This window comes from Abramis brama (assembly GCF_963993115.1).
Source record: "Abramis brama genome assembly, chromosome: 14".
NCBI lineage: Eukaryota > Metazoa > Chordata > Actinopteri > Cypriniformes > Leuciscidae > Abramis > Abramis brama.
In genome coordinates this window covers 4,682,073-4,706,727 of record NC_139976.1, presented here as the reverse complement: position 1 = coordinate 4,706,727, position 24,655 = coordinate 4,682,073, and the positions used below count along the sequence as shown (strand labels likewise).

General features: G+C 37.6%; 1 protein-coding gene across 1 annotated transcript; it reads right to left on the bottom strand.

The window, feature by feature from the left end:
• LOC311095732 (uncharacterized protein) lies at window positions 1–23,715 on the bottom strand. Its single transcript, XM_084134425.1, has 15 exons — window positions 23,672–23,715; window positions 19,757–19,854; window positions 19,611–19,649; window positions 19,100–19,165; window positions 10,807–10,950; window positions 8,953–9,074; window positions 8,562–8,858; window positions 8,391–8,486; window positions 8,183–8,318; window positions 2,069–2,199; window positions 1,693–1,971; window positions 1,402–1,497; window positions 1,137–1,287; window positions 894–976; window positions 1–806 (listed from the first exon to the last, which is right to left on the bottom strand). The coding sequence occupies exons 2-15, from the start codon at window positions 19,812–19,814 to the stop codon at window positions 726–728; spliced, it is 1,779 nt and encodes a 592-aa protein (XP_083990551.1). The 5' UTR covers window positions 19,815–19,854; window positions 23,672–23,715; the 3' UTR covers window positions 1–725.
• Window positions 23,716–24,655: the final 940 nt, after the last annotated feature.

Here is a 24,655-nt window from a genome sequence, read left to right as displayed (position 1 = left end):
ATCTTGTACATCCTCACATTGGAGTCTCGAGTTCATGTACAAAGTTTGGTTTCGATACGTGACAGCGTTCCTGAAATATGAACTACTTCCTGTTTTGGCGACTACGCCGCCGATTTCGTTTGGCTGTGACGGGCAAACGCTTCCGAAAATCAAAAATCCTTCTAGTAACTTTTGTGAGGCTTGGTCCAAGGATCATGTACGTCCAATATCGTGAAGTTCGGACCAAATTTGTGACCTGTGAAAATTTAGTTTCGCTTTCTGTTCAATCCACTATGGCGGACGAACGACATGGACTCGTGATGTCATCTTCGCGAGCAACTTACACCGGTACTGACCGTACGTTTTAAAGTTGGAACGGTGTCTCTGTCTCAAAGGGCCTAGGCGCAGGAGCTGGCCAAAATTTTTCTCCCGGGAATAAGAAGAAGAAGAAGAAGAAGAAAACTTAAGAAGAACAATAAGTGTGCTGCTTTCAGCAAGCACACTTAATAATAATAATAAGAAGAAGAAAACTTAAGAAGAACAATAAGTGTGCTGCTTTCAGCAAGCACACTTAATTATTTTATTTTTTTTTACTTTGAATGTAAAAAAGTCATATGTACCTATTTTATAAAACTTTTATGCTGCTTTGTGCCCATTTTAATCCTTTAAATGAAAGCACATAAATGTAAAACTGGGATTTTAAACAAACAAGACTGTTTTATTTCTTTTCCTGAAGTAGACTGAATTTACGGCTTTATCTTTTGCAGTTTTCTTAACTTCAGCTCTATGTTGCTTGGCAGACCGTAATTGACCAGCACCTGTTTTATCTGAAACAAAGATGGAGAGACAGATCAAACTAGCTATTATCTATTAGAACCATTTTTGTATACATATTCGTAATAAGTGTGACATACTTGCTGTAAAACACTCTCAATGTTTCCACTCTGTGTTAGATTTGAAAGCGAGGAAAGTTTAATTTGAAGTCCAATGATGTTGTCTAAAGGGAAACACACAGACAAAGACATAAAATACTCATATTTGTTGACATTAATCAGTCAAAAACATGACATGGGGTTATATGATTTTTTTCAAAACACTGGCTTGTTAAAAAAAAGAAAAAATCTATTATCTATTTCTAGAAAGACAAGACTTCTTACTATTAGAGGTGTTGCGTCCACTGTCCACCCTAAAGGCCCATCGACCGGGAACATGGACATTACTGGAGTTCTTGAGGTTTGAGATGGAGTTTCCGTTGTTTGATCCAGGAATCACAAAGAAGTCAGTGGAGTTTACTGTGTCATAACCAGCCTGAAAGTATGTAAAAACATTAATCATATAAATAGTGTATATATACAGTACATATGCTATATATTTTAGTGAACAGTAACATTTTGTTCTCAACACAGAATACAAACGTCTTACCTCGACCGGAAGTCCTGTTACAGCAATGTCTCCATAATTCATCAGAATAAATGAAAAATTACTGCCTGAAATTAAAACCACTTGAAACGAAGTTTCCTGCAAAGATTGAAAAAAGATAATCACTTTAAACACTGTTCATCTTTTTTATTTATTTTTTTATTTATAAAATTACAGTTTTGTAATATTAAATTTATTTTTTGGAGCATTATTGACTGACCTACTACTAATTCTGAAACTGAACTGAATTGTGGATAAACTGAAAATCACATTTCAGAAGTAAATCAAACGTACTGTGTTAGTGATGGGATAGTAAGCGACTTTATCCCATGTTGCAACAAAGACCCAAGAAGCGATGAAGGTCAGATTTGGGAAATGATTGTTTATATCCTGAGTGGCGCGTGTGAGAACACTTCCACTAGTGTACTGGTGATATGAAACCACACCTCTCGCACGGTTGTCAAGGTCTGTCCAGAGACCAGCAATTATATCTGGGCCTCCATTAGCAGGAAAGGAGTAGGGAACATATTGTGATGAAGCCTGGTTGAATGTGAAGTGTCCATTATTATTAACCTAAAACATGAGAAATATAGTCAAAATCACAATCACAGATCACAGATAAGTTTATAAAGCATTCAACTCACGAATCAAAATGGATTCAAATTCTTACATAAATCTGCCTGTAAGTGCGGCCAAAGAACAGAAATGGACTCAACAGTGGAATAACAGAGGAGCTTCCATCATCATCAGCAGCGTTTCTTGTGTCTCCTGATGAGCCAAATGGGTAGAATATTTCTGGTGCTGTCAAGAGAGAGAGAAACAAACATTTTTTCTGACATTATTTTCACACTGATTTATCCGATAACGTTTGGCTGCAGACTTGCACTTGCACTCTCAGTCACCTGTGCTTCCGTCACTTACTATAGGGTTAGGGTAGGATTAGGATTAGGATTTGGTTTAGGGTTAGTTGCATGTAATTATGCATAGTTTACTGTTATTGCTATGGTAAGTTCATTTTAAATATGTAGTCTGAAAGTGCAAGTGCAAGTCTGCAGCCAGACCCTTCTCGATTTATGGGGCTCGTGTTTGAATCTGGCTGTGGTGGCCGACTCATGTGGCTGAGCCAGAAGTAAAGTAAAACAAATAAAAATGGGGGGAAAATCTCATTATAATATATATATATATATATATATATATATATATATATATATATATATATATATATATATATATATATATATATATATATATATACATATATATATACATATATGTTCTTTGCTTCCACGTCATGCATTAAAATTGTTAAATGCATGTATGTCATGCATACTTTTTTATTAGCTATTAATTATTATTATTTCTTCAGGTTAATTAAAAAATTTTGTATTAAGGTCATTTTACTTCTGACTGAAACGTTCCGGTTTTGGGGTTACTTGTCATTTAAAGGGGACCTATTATGCTCCTGTTTTCAAGATGTAATGTAAGTCTCAGGTTTCCCCAGAGTGGGTCAGTGAAGTTCCCGCTCAAAATGCCGCACAGATCCTTTATTATACCATGTTGTAAATACCAATTTTTCCATGCAAAAAAAAAGAAGCTATTTTTGTGTATGTGTCTTTAAATGCAAATGAACTACTGCTCCCCGCACCCTTTCCAGGAAAGCGCTTCCTTCAACAGCTCCTGCCTGCATCGGAAACTCTGACAACAAAATGTCTGCTTGCTTTTGATTATCATTTATTGAGATCACACTCACAGATATTGAATTTCTTCTTCTTCATGAACGTTTATTATCGGCATGTGTTTTAAAACTTTCTGAGTGCACACATCTGAAGCACAAGCATAGAAAGCTGGCTGTCAGATGGCACGTCTCGTGAGTATTAAACTAACTTCCCTTTCATGTCTTATTATTGTGTTTAAACTCTCAAATACACACAAGAATATGTAAAAAAGAAAGTTCACAAACACGGTCGGTTATGTCTGTGAACATAAAAAGCAGGGACAGAAATCGCATGTGTAGGCTATATTGGATCTGTGGGCATTTCCATTAAAAACAAAACTAATCTGCTGCGTCTCCAACGGCCAGTTGTATAAACATAAAGACTGTGCCTTGAAGGTGCTGTATGCAAGTTTTTGACTGTATTAAAGCATAAAAATACCATAATGTTTGCAGATATTTAGGAAACATGGCGAGTTCAAATACTTGTTTCTCTGAAAAACAATGCAACAGTCAGTTATTTTACTTTGAAATGTGAGTTCCGTGTTGGAATGTCTGTTTTTGTTTTGTTCTGTCTAATACCGCCAAGTTAACCAATAGTATTTTGCCACCACAGGTTGCCAGTTGGCGGAAAACACAGCATATTGCAGCCATGGAAGAAAGCAAACAAACTGGGTCAGAGATCCCAGATTCTACCCGACCTAAAAAGCTTCCTCACCCACCTAAATAAATCAACTCATCAGCTAACAATGTGTAAGTCTCCTCGCATTCCATTGTCAATTGCCGAGCTGATGCAAACTCCACCGCAGACTTCTTCCCGACAGTCAAAGCGGCTCAACGTCAAGAAAGTGCGGAAGACAGCAAGTACTTAGGGTGCCATTTAGGACAGGGCCAATGATCTCTGATATTTTGAATTTGGACTGCAGTACCCATTTCAACTGCTAGCTGTCAATCTCATATACTGCAACTTTAAGTACTAGTATGACCAACTAGCAGTTAGTCTTACGTTTTTAGTATTAAATTAGACCAATCTACATTTTGATGTAACTGACTTTAAAACGTTATGAACTTGTAATGTAATGAGACTAGTCTTAGCAGTTTATGCAACCAGCCCCTGTGATGTTAGTCAAGTCAAGTCAAGTCAAGTGTATTTATATAGCGCTTTTCACAATACAGATTGCATCAAAGCAGCTTCACAGCATTAAACCAAAATAACACAACAAGGTTGTTTCTAGTGTAAATTTATTGATTGATAAAATTAAATTAATATCCCCAAAATATCCCCAACTGAGCAAGCCAAAGGCAACAGTGGCAAGGAACCGAAAACTCCATCAAGTGACCTAATGGTGTCCTAAAACTCCATCAGGTGACCCAATGGAGAAAAAAACCTTGGGAGAACCCAGGCTCAGTCGGGGGCCAGTTCTCCTCTGGCATTTATGAACTAGAGGCCAGATTGTAGTTTGAACAGTAAGATTTAAAATGTTATATGAATGCCTGGCTGAAGAGATGCTAATCTAGTTTTAAACTGGGAGAGCGAGTCCGAGCAACGAACAGTATCAGGAAGGCTATTCCAGAGTTTCGGAGCTAAATGTGAAAATGCTCTCCCTCCTTTGGTTGATCTGGATATCCTAGGTATGACCAAAAGCCTCGAATTTAGTGATCTTAAAGAGCGCGATGGATTATAGGGCGATAGAAGATCCGTTAAATATTTCTTGTAACATATGAAATATGATTTTCAAAAGACAGGTTGCAATCGAGTATAACACCCAGGTCTTTTACTGTAGAGGATAAAGTAACAGGACATCCTACGATGTTAAAATTGTATTGTGAGAGGTTTTGTGGGCGGTTTTTTGAACCGATAAGTATTACCTCTGTCTTGTCTGGATTTAATAAAAGAAAATTACGCGTCATCCAATCTTTGATATCTTTAACACATTCTGTCAATTTGGATAATTTAGCGTTTTCATCCGGCCGTGATGAAATATATATTTGAGTGTCATCAGCATAACAATGGAAACTAATTCCATGTTTCCTTATAATATTTCCAAGTGGCAGCATATATATTGAGAATAACAGAGGGCCTAACACCAGGGACGTGCACAGGGGGGTTGCTCAGGTTGCCCGGGCAACTGCCCATATGCCCTTCTCAACTCACGTTGCCCTTCCGAGGGGGAAAATAAATAAATAAATAAATCGTACAATGGATGCAGAATTTCACGTAGGCCTAGATAAAAAAATAAAAAAATCGCAAAGCCTCATTCACTTCCATTCACTTCCAGTGAAAGTCAGTAGGGGAAGGGCAAACTCTGTTTACGTGGCTGCAGCGCTGCACGCAACCGGTGTAGCAGTCGATTCTGTTCCCTACCGGAATTCCTGTTCCCTTTACGCAATCATACTACAAATCATGCGTAGTTGCCCAGTTACCATACGTACCATCAGAACTGAATACGAGCAAGAAGCACAACTGAATGTACGGGAAGCCAAAAGGTTCAAAAAGGATTGTATTTTTTCCCGAAATTTAAGCGTTTTTTTTGGGGGGGGCTTTTTTCAGGTCAGAGCAACTGCCCCTCAAAATTCCTGTGCACGTCCCTGCCTAACACAGATCCCTGCGGCACTCCATAGTTTACTGGAGTTATGATCGATTTTTCTCCATTTAAAGAGACAAAATGGTAGCGGTCAGATAGGTATGATTTGAACCAGCTTAATGCTTGTCCTTGAACACCAGTATAATTTTGTAGTCGATCTAAGAGTATTGTGTGATCTATAGTATCGAACGCAGCACTTAGATCAAGTAAAACTAGTACTGAAAACAGCCTTGGTCAGAAGCTAAAAGTAAATCATTTGTGATTTTAACGAGCGCAGTTTCAGTGCTATGATGCGGCCTGAATCCAGATTGAAACTTTTCATAGATATCATTAGGAGTGAATGAAGACTGTTCACCCTCAGAAGGTCTTCCTTTCGGAGTCACACCCTGGGCCTTCCCGGTCAGAAGTGACCGGACACCTAAAAATGAAACTTCCTCCATCCCAGTAAAACCAATGCAATTTATTTTTATTCTATAATATTTATTCTTTTTAATTTTGTATTTTGCGAGAATTTTATTGAATTTATTCATATTTATGCAATATTTATGGTCTACTTTTGCCATTATAAATAATAAAAAAAAGTATATATATATATATGTATTTAAAAAAAAAAAAATTGAATGCAGTATTTTAGTTTAATAGAGTCTAGGCCTTCAAAAAAAAAATGTTTTAAGCAGATTAGCACCATCTGGTGAGAGTATGGAGAGAAAGCGTAGAACCACTAGATGGCATGAACAGCTCTCCATGGAGAGGCATGTGAATTCCCCAGCTGTTTATGGACACATTTACTTTTTTTTTTTTTTTTACAGAATTTGTAACAAAAAATGCAATTCATTCAATTATAACACTTTATGTAAAATAATATTTTTTTTATTTTTTTTTTATTTCCCATTCATTTTCTATGGGGGTCATTTTTGACCGAAGACCACAAGTGTGACTATTTTTTTTACAACTACTTAGCATGCTCAGATCATGACCCCTTTTTTGTGTGTTCACATACCTAATGCCATAAAAGTCACCAAGTTTCGTAATATTCCGATGAAGCTGTGATTTTTAAAAATTCAAAACAGATTTTTTGTAATCAAAATTATTGGTGTGTATGTGTATAAAAGTGTGTTTGTATGTGTGTGTGTGTGGGTGGGTGTGTCTTATTTGCACTCTTGATGTTGTAGAGTGTCACCCCTTTACAGCTGTGTACTTTTTTTTTGGATTGTGGCCGATTTGTAGATTGTACACACAAAAATTCTGAGAATTTTTTTTTTTTTGTCAATTTCCCATTCATTTCCTATGGGTCGGTCATTTTTGACCGAAGGCCTGTAGTGTGACTATTTTTTTTACGACCACTTAGCATGCTCGGATCATGACCCCAATTTTTTTTTTTTATTCACATACCTAATGCCATAAAAGTCACCAAGTTTCATAACATTCCGATGAAGCTGTGATTTTTAGAAATTCAAAACAGAAAATGTTTCGGTCAGAAATGACCGAGGACTGTCTGAGGGTTAAATCCAACAACAAAACACCTCAATCGCATACAAGACAATCTTGTTGCTACAGCTTCTCCGGGTTAGCAATGGCGACAATGGCGGACAGAAACTGGCTGAGCAGTATGACGTCAAACTATGAATAAATGAAAGAAGCATTTATATAGCGCTTTCATATGTACTACTGTACACCCAAAGCGTTTTACAATTATATCAGGGAATCTCTCCTCAACCACCACCAGTGTGCAGAATCCACTTGGATGATGCGACAGCAGCCACAGTACAATGGCGCCAGTGCGCTCACCACACACCAGCTATAGGTGGAGAGGCCAGTTCAATGGAAATTATTAGAAAGCCATGATTGTCAAGAGCCAATCTTGGGGTTACACCCCTACTCTTTTTTACGAGAAGTGCCATGGGATTTTTAATGACCACAGAGAGTCAGAACCTCGGTTTTACGTCTCATCCGAAGGACGGTGCTCTTTGACAGTATAGTCACTAGGCTATGGGCGTTAGGACCCACACAGGCCACAGGGTGAGCGCCCCCTACTGGCCTCACTAACACCTCTTCCAGCAGCAACCTGGTTTTCCCAGGAGGTCTCCCATCCAGGTACTAACCAGGCTCAACCCTGCTTAGCTTCAGTGGGCAACCAGTCTTGAGCTACAGGGTGATATGGCTGCTGGATACCTCTATACTAATATGAGACAGTTTGTCAGTGGTCGTGGGCGGGGCCTGAGCAGAATGACGTCATACTGCTCAGAAAATGAAAAGACTGTTTAAAAAAAGGAGTGCATAGATTTTTATCATTGTAGGGTGGTTGTGTCCATACATTTATATGCAAGCACCATGTAAAACTGAATTTTGGATAATAGGTCCCCTTTAAGACATCAAGGTGATTTGCTGACAGCATGGGAAATGATCAAATATATGTTTCTTCAAAACTTGGGATGACAACAGGTCAACAAACTGATAATAGTAATGGACATCCTAATGAATGTCTTACCTGATCCGTTGTTCACAAGAAAAGCCCAACGACCCGGAAAATTTACATTAGTCGTGCTGTTGAGGTTTGCGATGGAGCTGCCATTTGCATAATAAATTTGATAGTAGTCAGTGGAGTTTACGGTGTCGTATCCAGCCTATTAAAACATGAATGTTATGTATTCATACAAAGCCTGTATAGGATATTATATAAATCTTGTTAGTTTTACCTCCACTGGAGAAGATATCACAGCAAAGTCACCATAATTCATCAGAATAAAAGAAAAACCACCTCCTGAAATTAAAACCACTTGAAAGGTGATTGCCTGAAAAGAAAAAAACAACAACATCATGATTCATAGTCTAGTGTTGTGCCAAAAATAAAATAAAAAAATATTTACCGGTGATGAGTGAAAATTAAATACACTTGTATTCCACATCTGAACATATTCCCATGTTGCAACAAAGACCCAAGAAGCAGTGAAGCCCCTCTGAGGGAAATACTGGTTTATATCCTGAGTGGCGCGAGTGAGCACACTTCCACTAGTGTACTGCTGATACGAGTAGTTACCCATCCCAAAATAAGCAGGATCAATCCAGAGTGGAGCAATGAAATCTTCGGTTCCATTTTTGGGAATGTAGTAAGGGAGAGATTCTGGTAAAGGTTGGCTGAATGTAAGGAGGCCGTTTTTATTAACCTGAAATAAGAGAAATCAGTTTAAATTCAGTTTGAAATGGCTTACCACAACATTTCCATTCATATTAAGTCTGGTATTGAAACCTGATTCTCACGTATGTGTTGTTGTATGTGCGCCCAAAGAACACAAATGGAGTGGAGAAGGTAACATTTACAAAGGCGTCAAAATGTTCACTGTCTCCTGCTGCTGAGCCGAATGGATAGAATATTGTCGGTGCTGCCGAGAGAATGAACACAAAAAATACAAAACGACAACAACATATTTAATCTCTACATAAATGTATATATGCTCCTTTAAGAGTAAAATCTAACTGAAGTATATTCCAAGAGTGTTTAGGAACACTTAAATGGATACTTCACCGCTGGCAAAATGGGCTTTCAATAAAAACTGAGCTGCATTTACAGTAGAGATGTTTTTGTTTTGTTTTTAGCTAGAGAAAACAAAGAAAAAAGGCTGATATATTTCCTTTTGCCAAATACTGTACGTACGGAGACTTCAACACCCATAATGTACTGGTCATGTTGCCATCCAAGGCAACTCCCGCCAGTCTGCTATCCACTTGTTAACTTGTGACTTAAGGAACACTGTTTCCGGGTCCAAGCCTTCAATTATTTCAATTGAGAATACCATTTCAACAGTCTCCGAGCTCATGGCGTCCCGGATATTTTAAAGATTTATAAAGTGGAATCTCTCTGGCCAACTGAGATTTCGCTCTGGAGATAAAAGTTAGATGAAAAGTTAGCTGGCTGGTAAGCACCCTCGAACTAACATTTGTCCCTGGAGATTACCTCTCCACCTTGTTTGACTTTGAATTTTTCTCAAGAAGGTTAATTTTTTTCTGTTGAATGTCATCGAGCAAAGATATGAACTTTATAGAAAATTAAGATACTGATACTGTTTTTCTCTTGTTTAAAACTGTAAAGCTGCTAATTTTAAACAATTTATTGTATAAATTGGTATGTAAACATGACGTGATTTTACTGATTTTTTGTTTTTTACATTTGATTACTTAATTCATTTTCTGTAGGTGTTATTTCTTACCTGAATACTACTGTTAGACCTACCTGACAACTTAAAGCAATGTTCATTTAATTTGTATATTTGTTCTGTTTAATTTATTTGTTCTTATTTTTGTACTTTATTTACTGACTGTTGAATCTTAGTCAACTAAACCTATTGTAGATTTAGTCGGTTTAAATCTTGTGATATTTAGTCAACTAAACCAAAACTAAAACAGTTCAGATAACTAAAATATGAATAAAGTTCAAAGGCATTTTAGTCAAAAGACTATGACCAAAACCAACACATTGTAGGCAGTTGCTAAAGGCTGCGAAGAGGAAACGCCACGATGGAAAATCTTAAAAACCTGTAGTCCACATTTCAAACTGGATGAGCATGCACACAGGGCATAGACTTGCATCATGGGAAAGGAATTCAGTAATGATGTTTTGACAAAATTCTGTTGAACTGCATAAGCAAATTGCTATAAGAAAATAATTTAACAGTTAAAATGCCCATTACTGCCATCATGACAGTAATCAGGGCAACTTGGGTTTACTTGATTATCCATACATAACTTTTAGAATTTTGATTATAAAACTAAACATTTAATTATAATCTTACTAATACATATTATTTGAAGAAGAAGAATTACAATTACACTGTTATGATAGTTTGATTATTAAGTGTATTTGAGACTATAGACTAAATAGATCTGGCTATGTGAGAGTTTGAATGAATCCCTATTATTTTCATGACACATTGACATGAGAGTACAGAATGGCTCATTCAGCATTATCCTGAACATTGTAAGCACATTTTATGTGTCATCGAATTGAAGAGAGTGCTTTAGGCGAAACAAATGAGAAAAACTGAAAGAAATTGCTGCTCTGTGAGTTTGTTCAATTCACACAACAGATCTGGTTCTAATTCAAAGGTTCATAATTACCTGGCACTGTCGTTGATGGAGATGTTGTTGATGGAGATGTTGTTGATGTAGAATTTTTTGATGTAGAATTTGTTGATGGAGATGTTATTGATGTAGAATTTGTTGATGGAGATGTTGTTGATGGAGATATTATTGGATAAATGCCTTTTGAAGAAAAATAACATTATTTTAAATCACTGTGTAAAGCTCAATTAACCCTGTTGTAAACAAAACAACAAAGTATATTTGAGACTATATAGATCTGGCTATGTTAGAATGAATCCCTTTTCTTTTCATGACACATTGACATTACAGTACAGAATATCTCTTTTGGCATTTTCCTGAACATTGTATAAGCATTCATTTCATGTTTCGTAGAATAGTAGAGATACTCTTTTGGGAGTATAACGTGACATCCTTTTGATTTTCCCAGAAAAAACGTCCCGAGTCCTTTACAGTAAAATCAGTCTACTCTACAGGCTTTCATCTAACCTAGGAAGTTGGGAAAGGTCTCGTTTGTTAAGTTTTGTTACACACTGTTAACACATTGGCAATAAAAAAAGGGATTAATACATGAAAATTCTTACATACAGCCCCTTTAACAATAAGTGTGCAGTTAACAATTAATGTTAACAGTAAGTTACTTTACTATATACTGAGAAAAACAGTAATTGATCTAACCTTACACTTTGTAAAAATCTTACTGTTACGCCTGCCTGTTTACCCCTACTGGCTCTGCTACACAGTGCAGACGTTAGTTGGGCAACAGGTGTATTCAATCCCTAATTAACTCACCATAGGTATAAAGACCTGTGACTTGGAATGAGAGGTCTCTCTCTTCTCTCACTTCTCTCACTTCTCTCTCTTCTCTCTCACATTATTTCTTTTGTATCTTTGTTTTTTCCATATTTATTTTTAGTGCCAGATATTGTTTATTTAGTAACCACACGCGTTTGCTTGGTTTGCTTGATTTGTTAATAAATTGTTTTTTTGTTAAAGCATTTGGTTGTTTGCCTCTTTTATGTTGCGGTATATGAGCCAGCCGTAACATAAAAATGGGGGCTCGTCCGGGATTTTTGAGCGTTTGTTTTTAAGGGAGTAATTTATTGTCTCTTCAGGATTTCTTGTAAGGATCGGCTTTCACTCCGGTTAGTTAGAGTGTTTCAGCTGGGCTGCTCGTGAGCGGTCCTTCCATCGGAACGCTGTTTGTTGTTTTGTTGATTTTTAACTCATTTGGAGAACGGTTGTTACGAGGTTCAGCGTTTCAAGTCGCCTCGAGCCCGGTAGTCCTTTGAAGACTAGTTAGGATAGTTAGTTTCAACAGGCAGGCATATCGGAGATGAAAAGCCAATGGAAATCCTGGTGAGTACTTTATATTTTCTCCCTGGTGTTTTAGTCTGATTAAAGAGAGTATGTTTTCGCGTGTGGTTATGTGCTAGGTTTTGCCAATTTATATAGGAAGTTGATGTTTGTGTAGAACGGTTAAAATATCAAATTTGATTCGTTTACACGAAGATCTTGCGTTGGGGACAATAGAGCTGATAGATGATTAGTAAATAAGTTTGTCACAGCTGTTGTAGCCTGAGTATGACCGATTGTTATTTACTGTGAGTAAATGAACACTACATTGAGTGGTTATACAGGGTTTTTCCTATTGTAATTGAGCATTGATTTACCGTCCTCGTTATAACACTGAAATTGTTGATGTGACTTTAAGGTCTGTTTGATTAATTTGAATAATAAAAGCAGGATTTTTTTGTCTTGGACATATTAATTAATTTGATCTTTTTGAATTTCTAGTGTTATAGTGGATTGAGCTAGGCTGTGCAAAATGGTATGTCAATGAGTATTATTGAATAATCATTTGGGCTTAGGCTGTTTTCTGGCACTTTTGTTTTTTGGAGGTTTTATTAAATTATTTTGGATTTGTTGTGGTCCATTAACTAATCTTCATTGTGTGAATTTTATGTTAGTCCAAAATGACTTTCATTCAGGGATTGAATGTAGAACTTTCTGAGAAGTTTCTAGATAGGTGCACCAAAGAACAACTTTTAGAAATTGCAGAGAGTCACGCAATCATTTTGACTGGAAATGATAAGCGCAAGGACGATTTGTTAAGAGCTGTTAAAAGCCAGTTGATAGCCAAGGGAATTCTGGTTGTAGGAGATGAAGCTGGTCTTGGTAAGGCAGCATATCCACTGGTTGAGAGAGATTTAATGTCCATAGAGAAACAAACACAGTTTGAAACTGAGAGACTATCGTTTGAAGGTACTCAAGCATTAGAAGATAGGGAATGGGAAAAACGTTTTCAGTTGAAAAAATTAGAGCTTGAACAGGAGCGTGAGCGTACACAATTTGAGCTGAGAAAGTTAGAGTATGCACGTGAGAGTGAATGTGAACATAGGCATATGAGATGAGGAAGTTAGAACTTGAACTGGAAGTAAAAAAAGCTGAAGTTTCAAAATCCGTTCAGGTTGTGCATTCTTCTTTTGATGTTGGTCGAAACATTAAGATGGTGCCCTCATTTTGTGAACGTGACGTAGACAAGTACTTTGCCCATTTTGAAAGAGTTGCTTCTTCTCTAAAATGGCCAGAAGAAGTCTGGACTCTACTTCTGCAGTGTGTTCTGACAGGGAAGGCTCAGGAAGTGTTTTCTTCTCTTTCTGAAGAAGAGAGTGTAGATTTCAAACAAGTCAAAATAGCCATTTTGAGAGCGTATGAGTTAGTACCAGAGGCTTATCGCCAACGATTTCGTGGTTATAAAAAACCTGAAAGACAAACATATGTTGATTTCGCTCGGGAAAAAGAGATTACGTTTACAAGGTGGTGTCAGTCTCAGAAAGTAGAAACCTTGAACCAGTTAAGGGAGTTAATTCTTGTGGAAGAATTTAAAAACTGTGTACCAGGGTCTGTGTCTACTTATTTGAATGAGCAGAAGGCTCTTACATTAGCTAATGCAGCTGTGTTGGCTGATGAATTTGTTCTGACTCACAGAGTTTCTTTTCCTGATAGAGGTTCAAGTGATCAGAGTAGAAAGTTATTTCGGAATCGTTGGATGCCTCCAGTGAGTACATCGAATACAGTGTCAAGTGTGCCCCCTGTCAGTCAGAATTTTTCATCAGATAAGAAGGGTAAGGTGATCTGCTTTTACTGTCACAAAGTAGGGCATAAAATATCTGAATGTAACGCTTTAAAGAAGTCTGCCAAGCCAGTCGGATTGGTTGGACTTGAACCGCTGGAGATTCATGCTCACCAACAGAATTCTGAGATTAGGAAGGGGATCTCAAAACAGGTAGATGTCGGGGATAATTATACTGAGTATGCTCCGTTTATTACTAACGGCATTGTGTCTTTGCCAGGACAAGAAGAAAAAGTTTCTTTGAGGATCCTGAGAGACACCGGAGCTTCTCAATCATTCTTGCTAGAGGGAGTTCTTCCACTCTCAGGTCAGACTGCGACTGGGAAGGATGTATTGATTAGGGGGATAGAAATGACTTTCTTAAAAGTTCCCTTACATAAGGTACATCTTATCTCTGATCTTGTAACTGGTGATGTGATTGTGGGAGTACAGTCTTCCCTTCCTGTGCCAGGGGTTTCTTTTATCCTGGGGAACGATCTTGCTCAGGGAAATGTCTGGGGAACATCAAAACCTGTACCATCTACTGTTGTAGTCTCCTCACCTATGTCTGCCGATGTTCCTGATGAATGTGGTCAGAAATTTCCCCATGTGTTTCCTTCCTGTGCTGTCACCCGAGCCAGAGGAAAACAACTTAAAGCCGACCAACTGTGTGAAGGTGAAGTTTCTTTACATCCTGAGGTAACTATGGAGAAAGGGCTACCCGTTCATTTGGGGGATGATGTAGATGGGTTTAGTTTTGTTCCCTCAAAACAGGTTGTTGGTGAGACAGTTGAAGGGGAACCACTTGGTATGACTTTGGCAGATAACATTTCTGATTCATCTGATTTCTTTTCTGAGGAGTCTGTCTCTCGGGAGAAAGCAGTATCAGAGGATCTTTTATCCTCTGTTTTTCATGTCTCTAGAGAGGACTTGATTCAAGAACAGTTAGCTAATGTAAACCTTTGTTCTCAATGGTTTGTATCGAGGGGGATATTGAGACTCAGCTACCCTCTTGCTACTTCCTGAAAGATGAAATGTTGCTTAGACGGTGGGTCAGTGAATCTGAACCCATTACTAAGGTTTATGTTCAAGTGGTAGTTCCTCTTAAATTTAGGCAGTCTGTGATCGGGTTAGCGCATGATGGAGTGGCTGGACATACTGTATGGGAGTGAGGAAAACATATGATCGATTGCAACGCAAGTTTTTCTGGCCTGGTTAAAAAAGAGACGTGGCAAAGTTTATTAGAACTTGTCATGTGTGCCAACTCACTGGTAAGCCAAACTAGAAAATCCCTGTGGCTCCTCTCCAACCTATTCCAGCTATATCAAAACCATTTGAGTATTTGCTGGTTGATTGCGTAGGTCCTCTACCTAGATCAAAGACTGGTCATTTGTATCTACTCACAGTTATGTGTTTATCTACCCGGTATCCAGCTGCATATCCTGTCAGGTCCATTACTACAAAATCTATTCTAAAAGCTTTAACCTCTTTAATGTCAACATTTGGCATTCCTAGAGTTATCCAGTCTGACCAAGGCTCAAATTTTATGAGCCGTCAGTTTGCTAAGGCTTTGCGACAATTGAAAATCAGTCATAACATTTCCAGTGCATATCACCCTCAGAGTCAAGGGGCCCTCGAAAGATTTCATCAGACCCTGAAGTCATTGCTACAGTCATACTGTGTGGAGCTTGGTTCCGATTGGGAGGAGGGGCTGCCTTGGTTGCTTATGGGAGTTAGAGAGGTTACTCAGGAGAGCATTGGATTTAGTCCAAATGATCTGGTATTTGGTCATGAAGTTCGTGGTCCCACTGCGGTTTTAGCTGACAACTGGATTCCTTCTGAACCCTCCCAAAATGTTTTGGACTTTGTGAGTGGTTTTCGATATCGGCTGCATGAGGCTCGAGCAATTGCTCAGAGGAAACTGGGAAAGTCACAGTGTAAGATGGAGAGGTTGTTTAACAAACGAGCAGTGGCTCGGAAATTTCAGGTTGGAGACCAAGTACTAGCTTTGTTGCCACTTGTAAGTAATCCTTTTCAAGCCCGTTTTGCAGGTCCTTATCCGGTCCTCAAATGCCTTTCTGGACAGAATTATCTTTTGAAAACCCCAGAACGACGCAAGGGAGTACAGGTTTGCCACATAAATCTTTTGAAGCCTTATTTTCCTCCTGCATCTTCTGTGGGGTTAGTAACCACTGTGTCAGATGATTCTTCACATTTGAGTGGGGAGGGGACTTCCTTTTCAGAGAGTTCCTCCTTGAACTGTATGGGGGATGATTGCGTTCATTTTCCTTCTCGAGGAGTTGTCGAAGGACGATTGAATAACTCTGAGATGTATTCAAAATTGGCCCATCATTTACCCCATCTATCTCCCTCTGAGAAAAACGACATTCTTCAGTTAGTGGAGTCCTTTCCTCACTTGTTTTCTGATGTGCCTACTTGCACTACAGTGATTGAACATGACATTGATGTGGGTTCTGCTTCACCAATTAAGCAGCATGCGTATAGGGTAAACCCTGTGAAACGGGACTTGTTGAAAAAGGAGGGGACTTACTTATTAGATCATAATTTGGCTGAGTCCAGCTTTAGTGCTCGGAGTTCACCTTGTCTCCTTGTAAATAAGCCTGATGGATCCTACAGATTTTGTACAGACTATCGCAAGCTTAATTCTATCACTAAGCCGGACTGCTATCCTTTACCCCGCATAGATGATTGTGTGGATAGAGTGGGGTCTGCGAAGTTTGTGAGCAAATTTGACCTTTTAAAAGGGTACTGGCAGGTTCCACTGACTGTTAGAGCAAAGGAACTGTCTTCATTTGTGACACCTGACGACTTTCTCCAGTACCGTGTTATGCCATTTGGAGTTCGAAATGCTCCAGCCACCTTCCAGCGCCTTATAAATAAGGTGTTGTCTGGTTTATCTGACTGTGAGGCTTATTTGGACGATGTGGTTTTGTATAGTTCATCTTGGTCAGATCACCTAGTCCAAATAAGGGAGTTATTTGTTCGTTTGACTGAGGCTTCTTTAACTTTAAATTTGGCAAAATGCGAATTTGGAAAAGCTACTGTTACCTATTTAGGTAAAATAGAAGGAAATGGACATGTTCGCCCCATTGAAGCCAAGATTGAGTCCATCTGTGCTTTTCCAGTGCCTACAAATCGCAAAGAATTGCGTAGGTTTCTAGGAATGGCCGGATATTATCGTGGGTTTTGCCCAAACTTTGCCTCTATTGTAGCACCCTTGACCGATCTTATAAGTACAAAAGTATCCTTTAATTGGACCACTGTTACCCAACAGGCATTTGATGGAGCCAAAGCACTGTTGTCTAGTGCTCCTGTGCTTGTTGCACCAGATTTTTCTCAGCCTTTTTGTTTAGCTGTCGATGCCAGCGATACTGGAGCCGGAGCTGTTCTCCTACAGAGAAGTCAGGATGGAGTAGAACGTCCAGTCTGTTATTTTTCAAAAAAATTCAATGTCCATCAGTGAGTTTACTCTGTTGTGGAAAAGGAGACGCTTGCTCTTGTTTTGCCCATCCAACATTTTGAAATCTATCTGGGATCATCTGCAAGTCCAATCGTGGTTTATACCGACCATAATCCTCTGGTGTTCTTACACCGAATGAAGGATCGTAATCAGAGGTTAATGCGGTGGAGTCTCTTCTTACAACCATTTTCCCTTGACATTAAACACATCCAGGGCAGTGAAAATGTCATCGCTGATGCCCTATCTCGAGCATGAGGATATATTTAGTTGTTTTTCCTTTTTCCCTTTCTCTCTTCTCTTTCTATCCTGTTTCCTAGGGCCCAGGAAGCAGGAACTAGGAACCAAGTGGAGTGGGATCAATCGTGGAGAATTTGTTGCTGTTTTTTTTTTTGGGGGGGGGGGGGGGGGGTTTTTGCATTCCTTAGAGGAATACATTTTGTGGGGGAGGTGTTACGCCTGCCTGTTTACCCCTACTGGCTCTGCTACACAATGCAGACGTTAGTTGGGCAACAGGTGTATTCAATCCCTAATTAACTCACCATAGGTATAAAGACCTGTGACTTGGAGTGAGAGGTCTCTCACTTCTCTCTCTTCTCTCTCACATTATTTCTTTTGTATCTTTGTTTTTTCCATATTTATTTTTAGTGCCAGATATTGTTTATTTAGTAACCACACGCGTGTTTTTTTTCCCCTAGACGTCGGTTTCTTTTGATTGTTTAATACTGGGTTTGCTTGATTTGTTAATAAATTGTTTTTTTGTTAAAACATTTGGTTGTTTGCCTCTTTTATGTTGCAGTATATGAGCCAGCCGTAACACTTACATTTAACAGTATTTTAAAGTAAAAAGAACAATTTATCTCATAATTTGCAGTGAAAAGCCATACACTGACTTTCCCAGGGGGTTACACTTTATTTTACACTATAGTTACACATTTAAGTACTGAGTAATATTAAAGGGGTGATATAATGCCCTTTTCACAAGATGTAAAATAAGTATTTGATGTCCCAAGAATGTATGTGAAGTTTTAGCTCAAAATATTTTATATAGCATGTTAAAATTGTCCCTTTTTGAGGGTGAGCAAAAACGCATCGTTTTTGTGTATGTCCCCTTCTTTGACTCTGAATTTTTCTCAAGAAGGTTAATTTTCTTCTGTTGAATGTCATCGAGTAAAAACATGAACTCAATGGAAAGTAGCTTTATAGAAAATTAAGATACTGATACTGTTTTTCTCATGTTTAAAACTGTAAAGCTGCTACTTTTAAACTATCTATTGTATAAATGTGTAAGTAAATAAACCTGATGTGATTTTACTGGAGTGTTGAATTCCAGAGCTGGTGCTAACATCCGCATCGCAATGATCAGATGCTTTCTTCACTTACGGAACAAAAATATATGGGAATATACTGCAAAATATAATGTGATATATTACATAATACATTTCCATATATGGGAAACTAGTGCTTATATTTTTCAATGTACTGCAATATAGCATTGACCATGTATGGCTATATATTAATACATATAAAATATTTATAAATGGAAAAAAAATAGCATTACATGTAATATTAAATATTAAAAAATATAAGTTTTATATCGCACATACATTTTCAATGTGAATCTATGTTCACTTATTTGCTTCTGACTGTTAAAGGAGAGCAAATGTTAAAATTAACTGTTTTTTAATGTGTTTTGCTCAAAACTGTAATATATATACCTGGCACTGTCGTTGATGGAGATGTTGTTGATGTAGAATTTGTTGATGGAGATATTGTTGAAATGGCTTTTGAAGAAAAAGACAATACATTTTAAATCACTGTGTAAAGCTCAGTTAACTATGTTGTAAACATAGTTAACTATGTTTATAGATCTGGCTATGTTAGAATGATTCCCTTTTCTTTTCAAGACACATTGACATTACAGTACAGAATCTCTCTTTCTGCATTATCCTGAACATTGTATAAGCATTTGTTTCATGTTTCGTAGAATAGTAGAGAGACACTTTTGGGAGTATAACGTGACATCCTATTGATTTTCCGGCAAAATCATCCCGAGTCCTTTACAGTAAAATCAGTCTACAGGATTTCATCCAACCTAGGAAGTCGGGGAAGGTCTCGTTTTTACAGTGAAAAGCCATAATCTGACTTGAGCTGAAGATGTTAAACTGTCCCACATAATAAGAGAATGGTTAGAGTGGAAAAACATGTTCTAATATAGGTCTGTTTTACCTGCCAGTGTTGTTGGTGCAGATATGTTTTGTGCCCTGGCTGTTAAAGAGAAAGAAAGATTATTGAAATGAGAAACACACATTTGCTTGTATTTCTTGTCTTTGCCACATTAAGACTGATAATCAAACAGATTTATAAAACCTTACTCAGTGTCAGGACTGATATGAGCACCAGCAGAAGCTGTGAAGCCAGAAATAATCTCATGATGATGAAGTCAGAGATAAAACCAGTAGCAGGAGTCCTTCTGTAATCAGAGAGCATTATTAGAGCACTAATAAATGCATTTAAACCAATGTCAGTCTGGAATAATTTTTTTCTCATTTGAAACCCATATTAAAAATTAAAATTAAATAAAAGTTTAAGTATATAACACAATCACAATTCTAGTATAACTTTTTTTGAACATACATTCACATTTATATGGGAACATGTATGTGCAATATATGTACACAATAAAGGATAACACTTTGTGAATATTACATGTAATGCTATTTTTATACTCTACTGTATATATACTATTAATAAATGATCAAAACTTGGCCACTCAATATGTAATATTCAAGTATTTTAATTATCACAATTAAAGTTTTAATTGTATTAAATTGAACAAGCACAACATTCAGCATTCAATCAAAGATTTATTATTATTAATAATGTTATTATATGTGTGTGTGCATAGTAAAACATATCTGCAACATTTATCAAGTTCACGGATAATTGTGTGTGCATTTATTAATCATTATTATACTAAAATCATAATAAAGTAGACTATACTATGTAGCCTACACAAAATCAGATGAGCCCAGAATATGAATGCAACGCGTTTAATTACACGTTAAGCATTTTCCTGCCATAGAAAACCATTATGTGGCTTAATGCAGATTAGAATGTCCCCTTATTATGTCGAAATAACGAGTTATGATGTTAAATAATGAGATATTATGTCGAAATAACACATATTATGTTGAAATAACGACGTAATATCTCAAAATAAGATAAGTTTTCTTTTTTTTCTTCACCATGCGGTTCAGGGCTTCCCTAGAATACAGCTTGAATATACACTCACCTAAAGGATTATTAGGAACACCATACTAATACTGTGTTTGACCCCCTTTCGCCATTGATTCAACAAGGTGCTGAAAGCATTCTTTAGAAATGTTGGCCCATATTGATAGGATAGCATCTTGCAGTTGATGGAGATTTGTGGGATGCACATCCAGGGCACGAAGCTCCCGTTCCACCACATCCCAAAGATGCTCTATTGGGTTGAGATCTGGTGACTGTGGGGGCCATTTTAGTACAGTGAACTCATTGTCATGTTCAAGAAACCAATTTGAAATGATTCGAGCTTTGTGACATGGTGCATTATCCTGCTGGAAGTAGCCATCAGAGGATGGGTACATGGTGGTCATAAAGGGATGGACATGGTCAGAAACAATGCTCAGGTAGGCCGTGGCATTTAAACGATGCCCAATTGGCACTAAGGGGCCTAAAGTGTGCCAAGAAAACATCCCCCACACCATTACACCACCACCACCAGCCTGCACAGTGGTAACAAGGCATGATGGATCCATGTTCTCATTCTGTTTACGCCAAATTCTGACTCTACCATCTAGGGATGTCCCGATACCACTTTTTGCAGAACGAGTCCGATACCGATACTTTCATTTTTGGTACTCGCCGATACCGATACTGTAACCGATACCTGAATTTTCACTGCATTTGTAATTTTTAAATGTATTAGTAGATAAACCAAAATAATATAAATCATATTAGTTGGCTTAATTTGTTCATCAAATATATATTTCTTTCAGTTATTTTCATGCTTAATTAAGCCTGCTAAAATGCATTGTATGAGCTTCTGTTACTGTCACTGTTCATTCTATTGCTCTATCATATTTTATCTTTCATTTAATAGCACAGCACATATTTAGAGCTGCTCCAGCAGGGCTCAGTGCTGAGGATCGGGTCAGCGGTTCAAATGTTTGTCAAAACCAGTGAAATATCAATTATTTAATCCAATTTTGATACTACAACAAAAACTAGCAGCCTAATTAATGTGAATTTAAAACAAGTAAGCAGTCAGTAACAAAATAAGAACAAACAATCAAATTACAAATAGGACAAATAAAAACAATAGAACAAAGAAAGACTACAAATGAAATAAACAGTGTTTTTAGAGTTTTTCAGGTAGATCTAACAGGTACAGACATTTGAATAAAGTAATCAAATGTGAAAAAAGCATATTCATTACTGTATATATAGATGGATATTTTTGTAAAGTTGAAAAGGGTAGTCTATTTAGTCAAGAGCAGTGAGTATTTCTTTGTCCTTTGTTTGATTAACATTAAAACACAGAAGCAGGTTTATCAAACTGCTGCCCCTTTAAGACCGAACGCATGGACCGCATTTTAACATGCTACGTTCATTTGAGATATAACCGACTTTGTTTACTATAGGATACTCGCCAAGACAGGCGTTTTTACATCATTTTGTGTGAATTCGTCCGTACAAGCGCAAGACGTGAAAGACAATTTAATTCAGTATTCGCGCGCTGAGACGCTGGTTTGCGGGGCGCGCGCTTCGGATGTTTGCGTTCATGAAACTTCTTGACCTGCACACGTCCTGTAATAATGTAGGGAACCACTCGTTATACTTCAGCCAGGTAACAGTTCATGTTTTACTTTACATATACGATTTAGTTTTCATCCAAATAACATGTGCTGAGTAAACGATCAACAATCAAGAGCATTCAACAGAAGTGCGCTCGCTCGCGCTCTCTCTCTCTCTCTCGTCAGTTAACGTTAATAATAAGCTACACGCCTCGTTTTATTTTCTTTGCCAACATCTGACTGAACAAACTTTCCACTGATGTCTGTTTAAAGGCATGTGCTTGACCAGCTCGTGCGTCTATGCCTCAGTTCACCTCGACAAAGCACTCGCGGCGGCCAGTTTCGTTTTGCAAAATGTACGTGGTATCGGTGAATTTTTATGAGTACGAGTACGAGTATATGAGGACAGTATCGGCCCGATCCCCGATGCCAGTATCAGTATCGGGCCATCCCTACTACCATCTGAATGTCTCAACAGAAATCGAGACTCATCTGACCAGGCAACATTTTTCCAGTCTTCAACTGTCCAATTTTTGTGAGCTCGTGCAAATTGTAGCCTCTTTTTCCTATTTGTAGTGGAGATGAGTGGTACCCGGTGGGGTCTTCTGCTGTTGTAGCCCATCCGCCTCAAGGTTGTGCATGTTGTGGCTTCACAAATGCTTTGCTGCATACCTCGGTTGTAACGAGTGGTTATTTCAGTCAAAGTTGCTCTTCTATCAGCTTGAATCAGTCGGCCCATTCTCCTCTGACCTCTAGCATCAACAAGGCATTTTCGCCCACAGGACTGCCGCATACTGGATGTTTTTCCCTTTTCACACCATTCTTTGTAAACCCTAGAAATGGTTGTGCGTGAAAATCCCAGTAACTGAGCAGATTGTGAAATACTCAGACCGGCCCGTCTGGCACCAACAACCATGCCACGCTCAAAATTGCTTAAATCACCTTTCTTTCCCATTCTGACATTCAGTTTGGAGTTCAGGAGATTGTCTTGACCAGGACCACACCCCTAAATGCATTGAAGCAACTGCCATGTGATTGGTTGATTAGATAATTGCATTAATGAGAAATTGAACAGGTGTTCCTAATAATCCTTTAGGTGAGTGTAATTGCTTCCAGAAATAATTTTTGGGGGGTGCTTTGGTCTTTCTTGGGGGTGTTGAAACACCTGCTAGCCCATCTGCAGCGCCGCCCGTGCTCAAAAACAGCTGCAAACTCGAAAATGAATTGTTCAATTATATTTGTGAATCCATTTGACAGGTTCAGAGAAAATAATAGTCTCAAAACTAAGATTCATTTATGAATCAGACATTTTACTTTTGAAATGAAATATAGGCCTACCCATTTTTATAGTGTTTAAATTCAATCCATTACAATTTTCTAAGAGAATATGCCTATAGTTGGAGCCCAACAGTACATAATCTAAAGAAAATAAAGAAATATTTTACTTACATCAGTCAGCTGCTTCTAAGAGGCTCTGAGACCAACTGTGGGTTACAGGATGCTTTTAAATGTCCCTGCGTTTTGCTCGAGGGCAAAACATCTTGTGGAATGAAAGAAAACGTGTTTTCATTTGAAACACTGCCAGTCATTCTTCAACAGATAATCTTTAAAATGTTTCGTTTTACATTTAGAATATTTTGTAACATATCAGTTTACATCATGTCACAATATCTGAGAATAGTACTTTAACCGATTACTTAATATTGGTAACACTTTACAACAGGGTCTCATTTGTTTACATTAGTTAATACATTAACTAACATAAACCAATTATGAGGAGTATATTTTTACAGCATCTATTAATCTTTGTTAATTTGTTAGTTTAAAAAATGTCCTTCATGTTAGATCACAGTGAATTAACTAATGTTCACAGATACACCATTTGATCTTAAAAGTGTTTTAGATAATGATTAACATTAACTGAGTAAGAGCTAATATTGTTCATTCTTAGTAGTTAACTAATGTTAATAAATTACATCTTATTGTAAGGTTAATATTTAATGCATATGGATTTACTCCATTTCGGAAATAATTATATATCTATAGAGAAATGTGACTGAAACTAATTCGCATTATTAGTGGACTGTCTGCTTAATATCTGTTAACTCTTTATTGTGATGCTCCTTCAACAGACACTCGACTGACTATAAGTAACTTTGCAACTACATGTCAACTTATTCTAACCCTAACCCTACCAGTCTACTAATACTCTATTAACACTCAGTGAGAGTTAGTAGACATGTAGGTGCAATGTATACTTAAAGACAACATAATGTGTTAAAGGGACCATCAAAATACAGTGAAACCACATTTTTGTGTGCCCCATGAGGAAAACAGCTTATAAATTATACTAAATTATGTTTTGAAATGTAAAAATGTAGTAAATAGAAAGTCCCCATATAACATGCAAACTAAATATGTGTGTTAACCTGT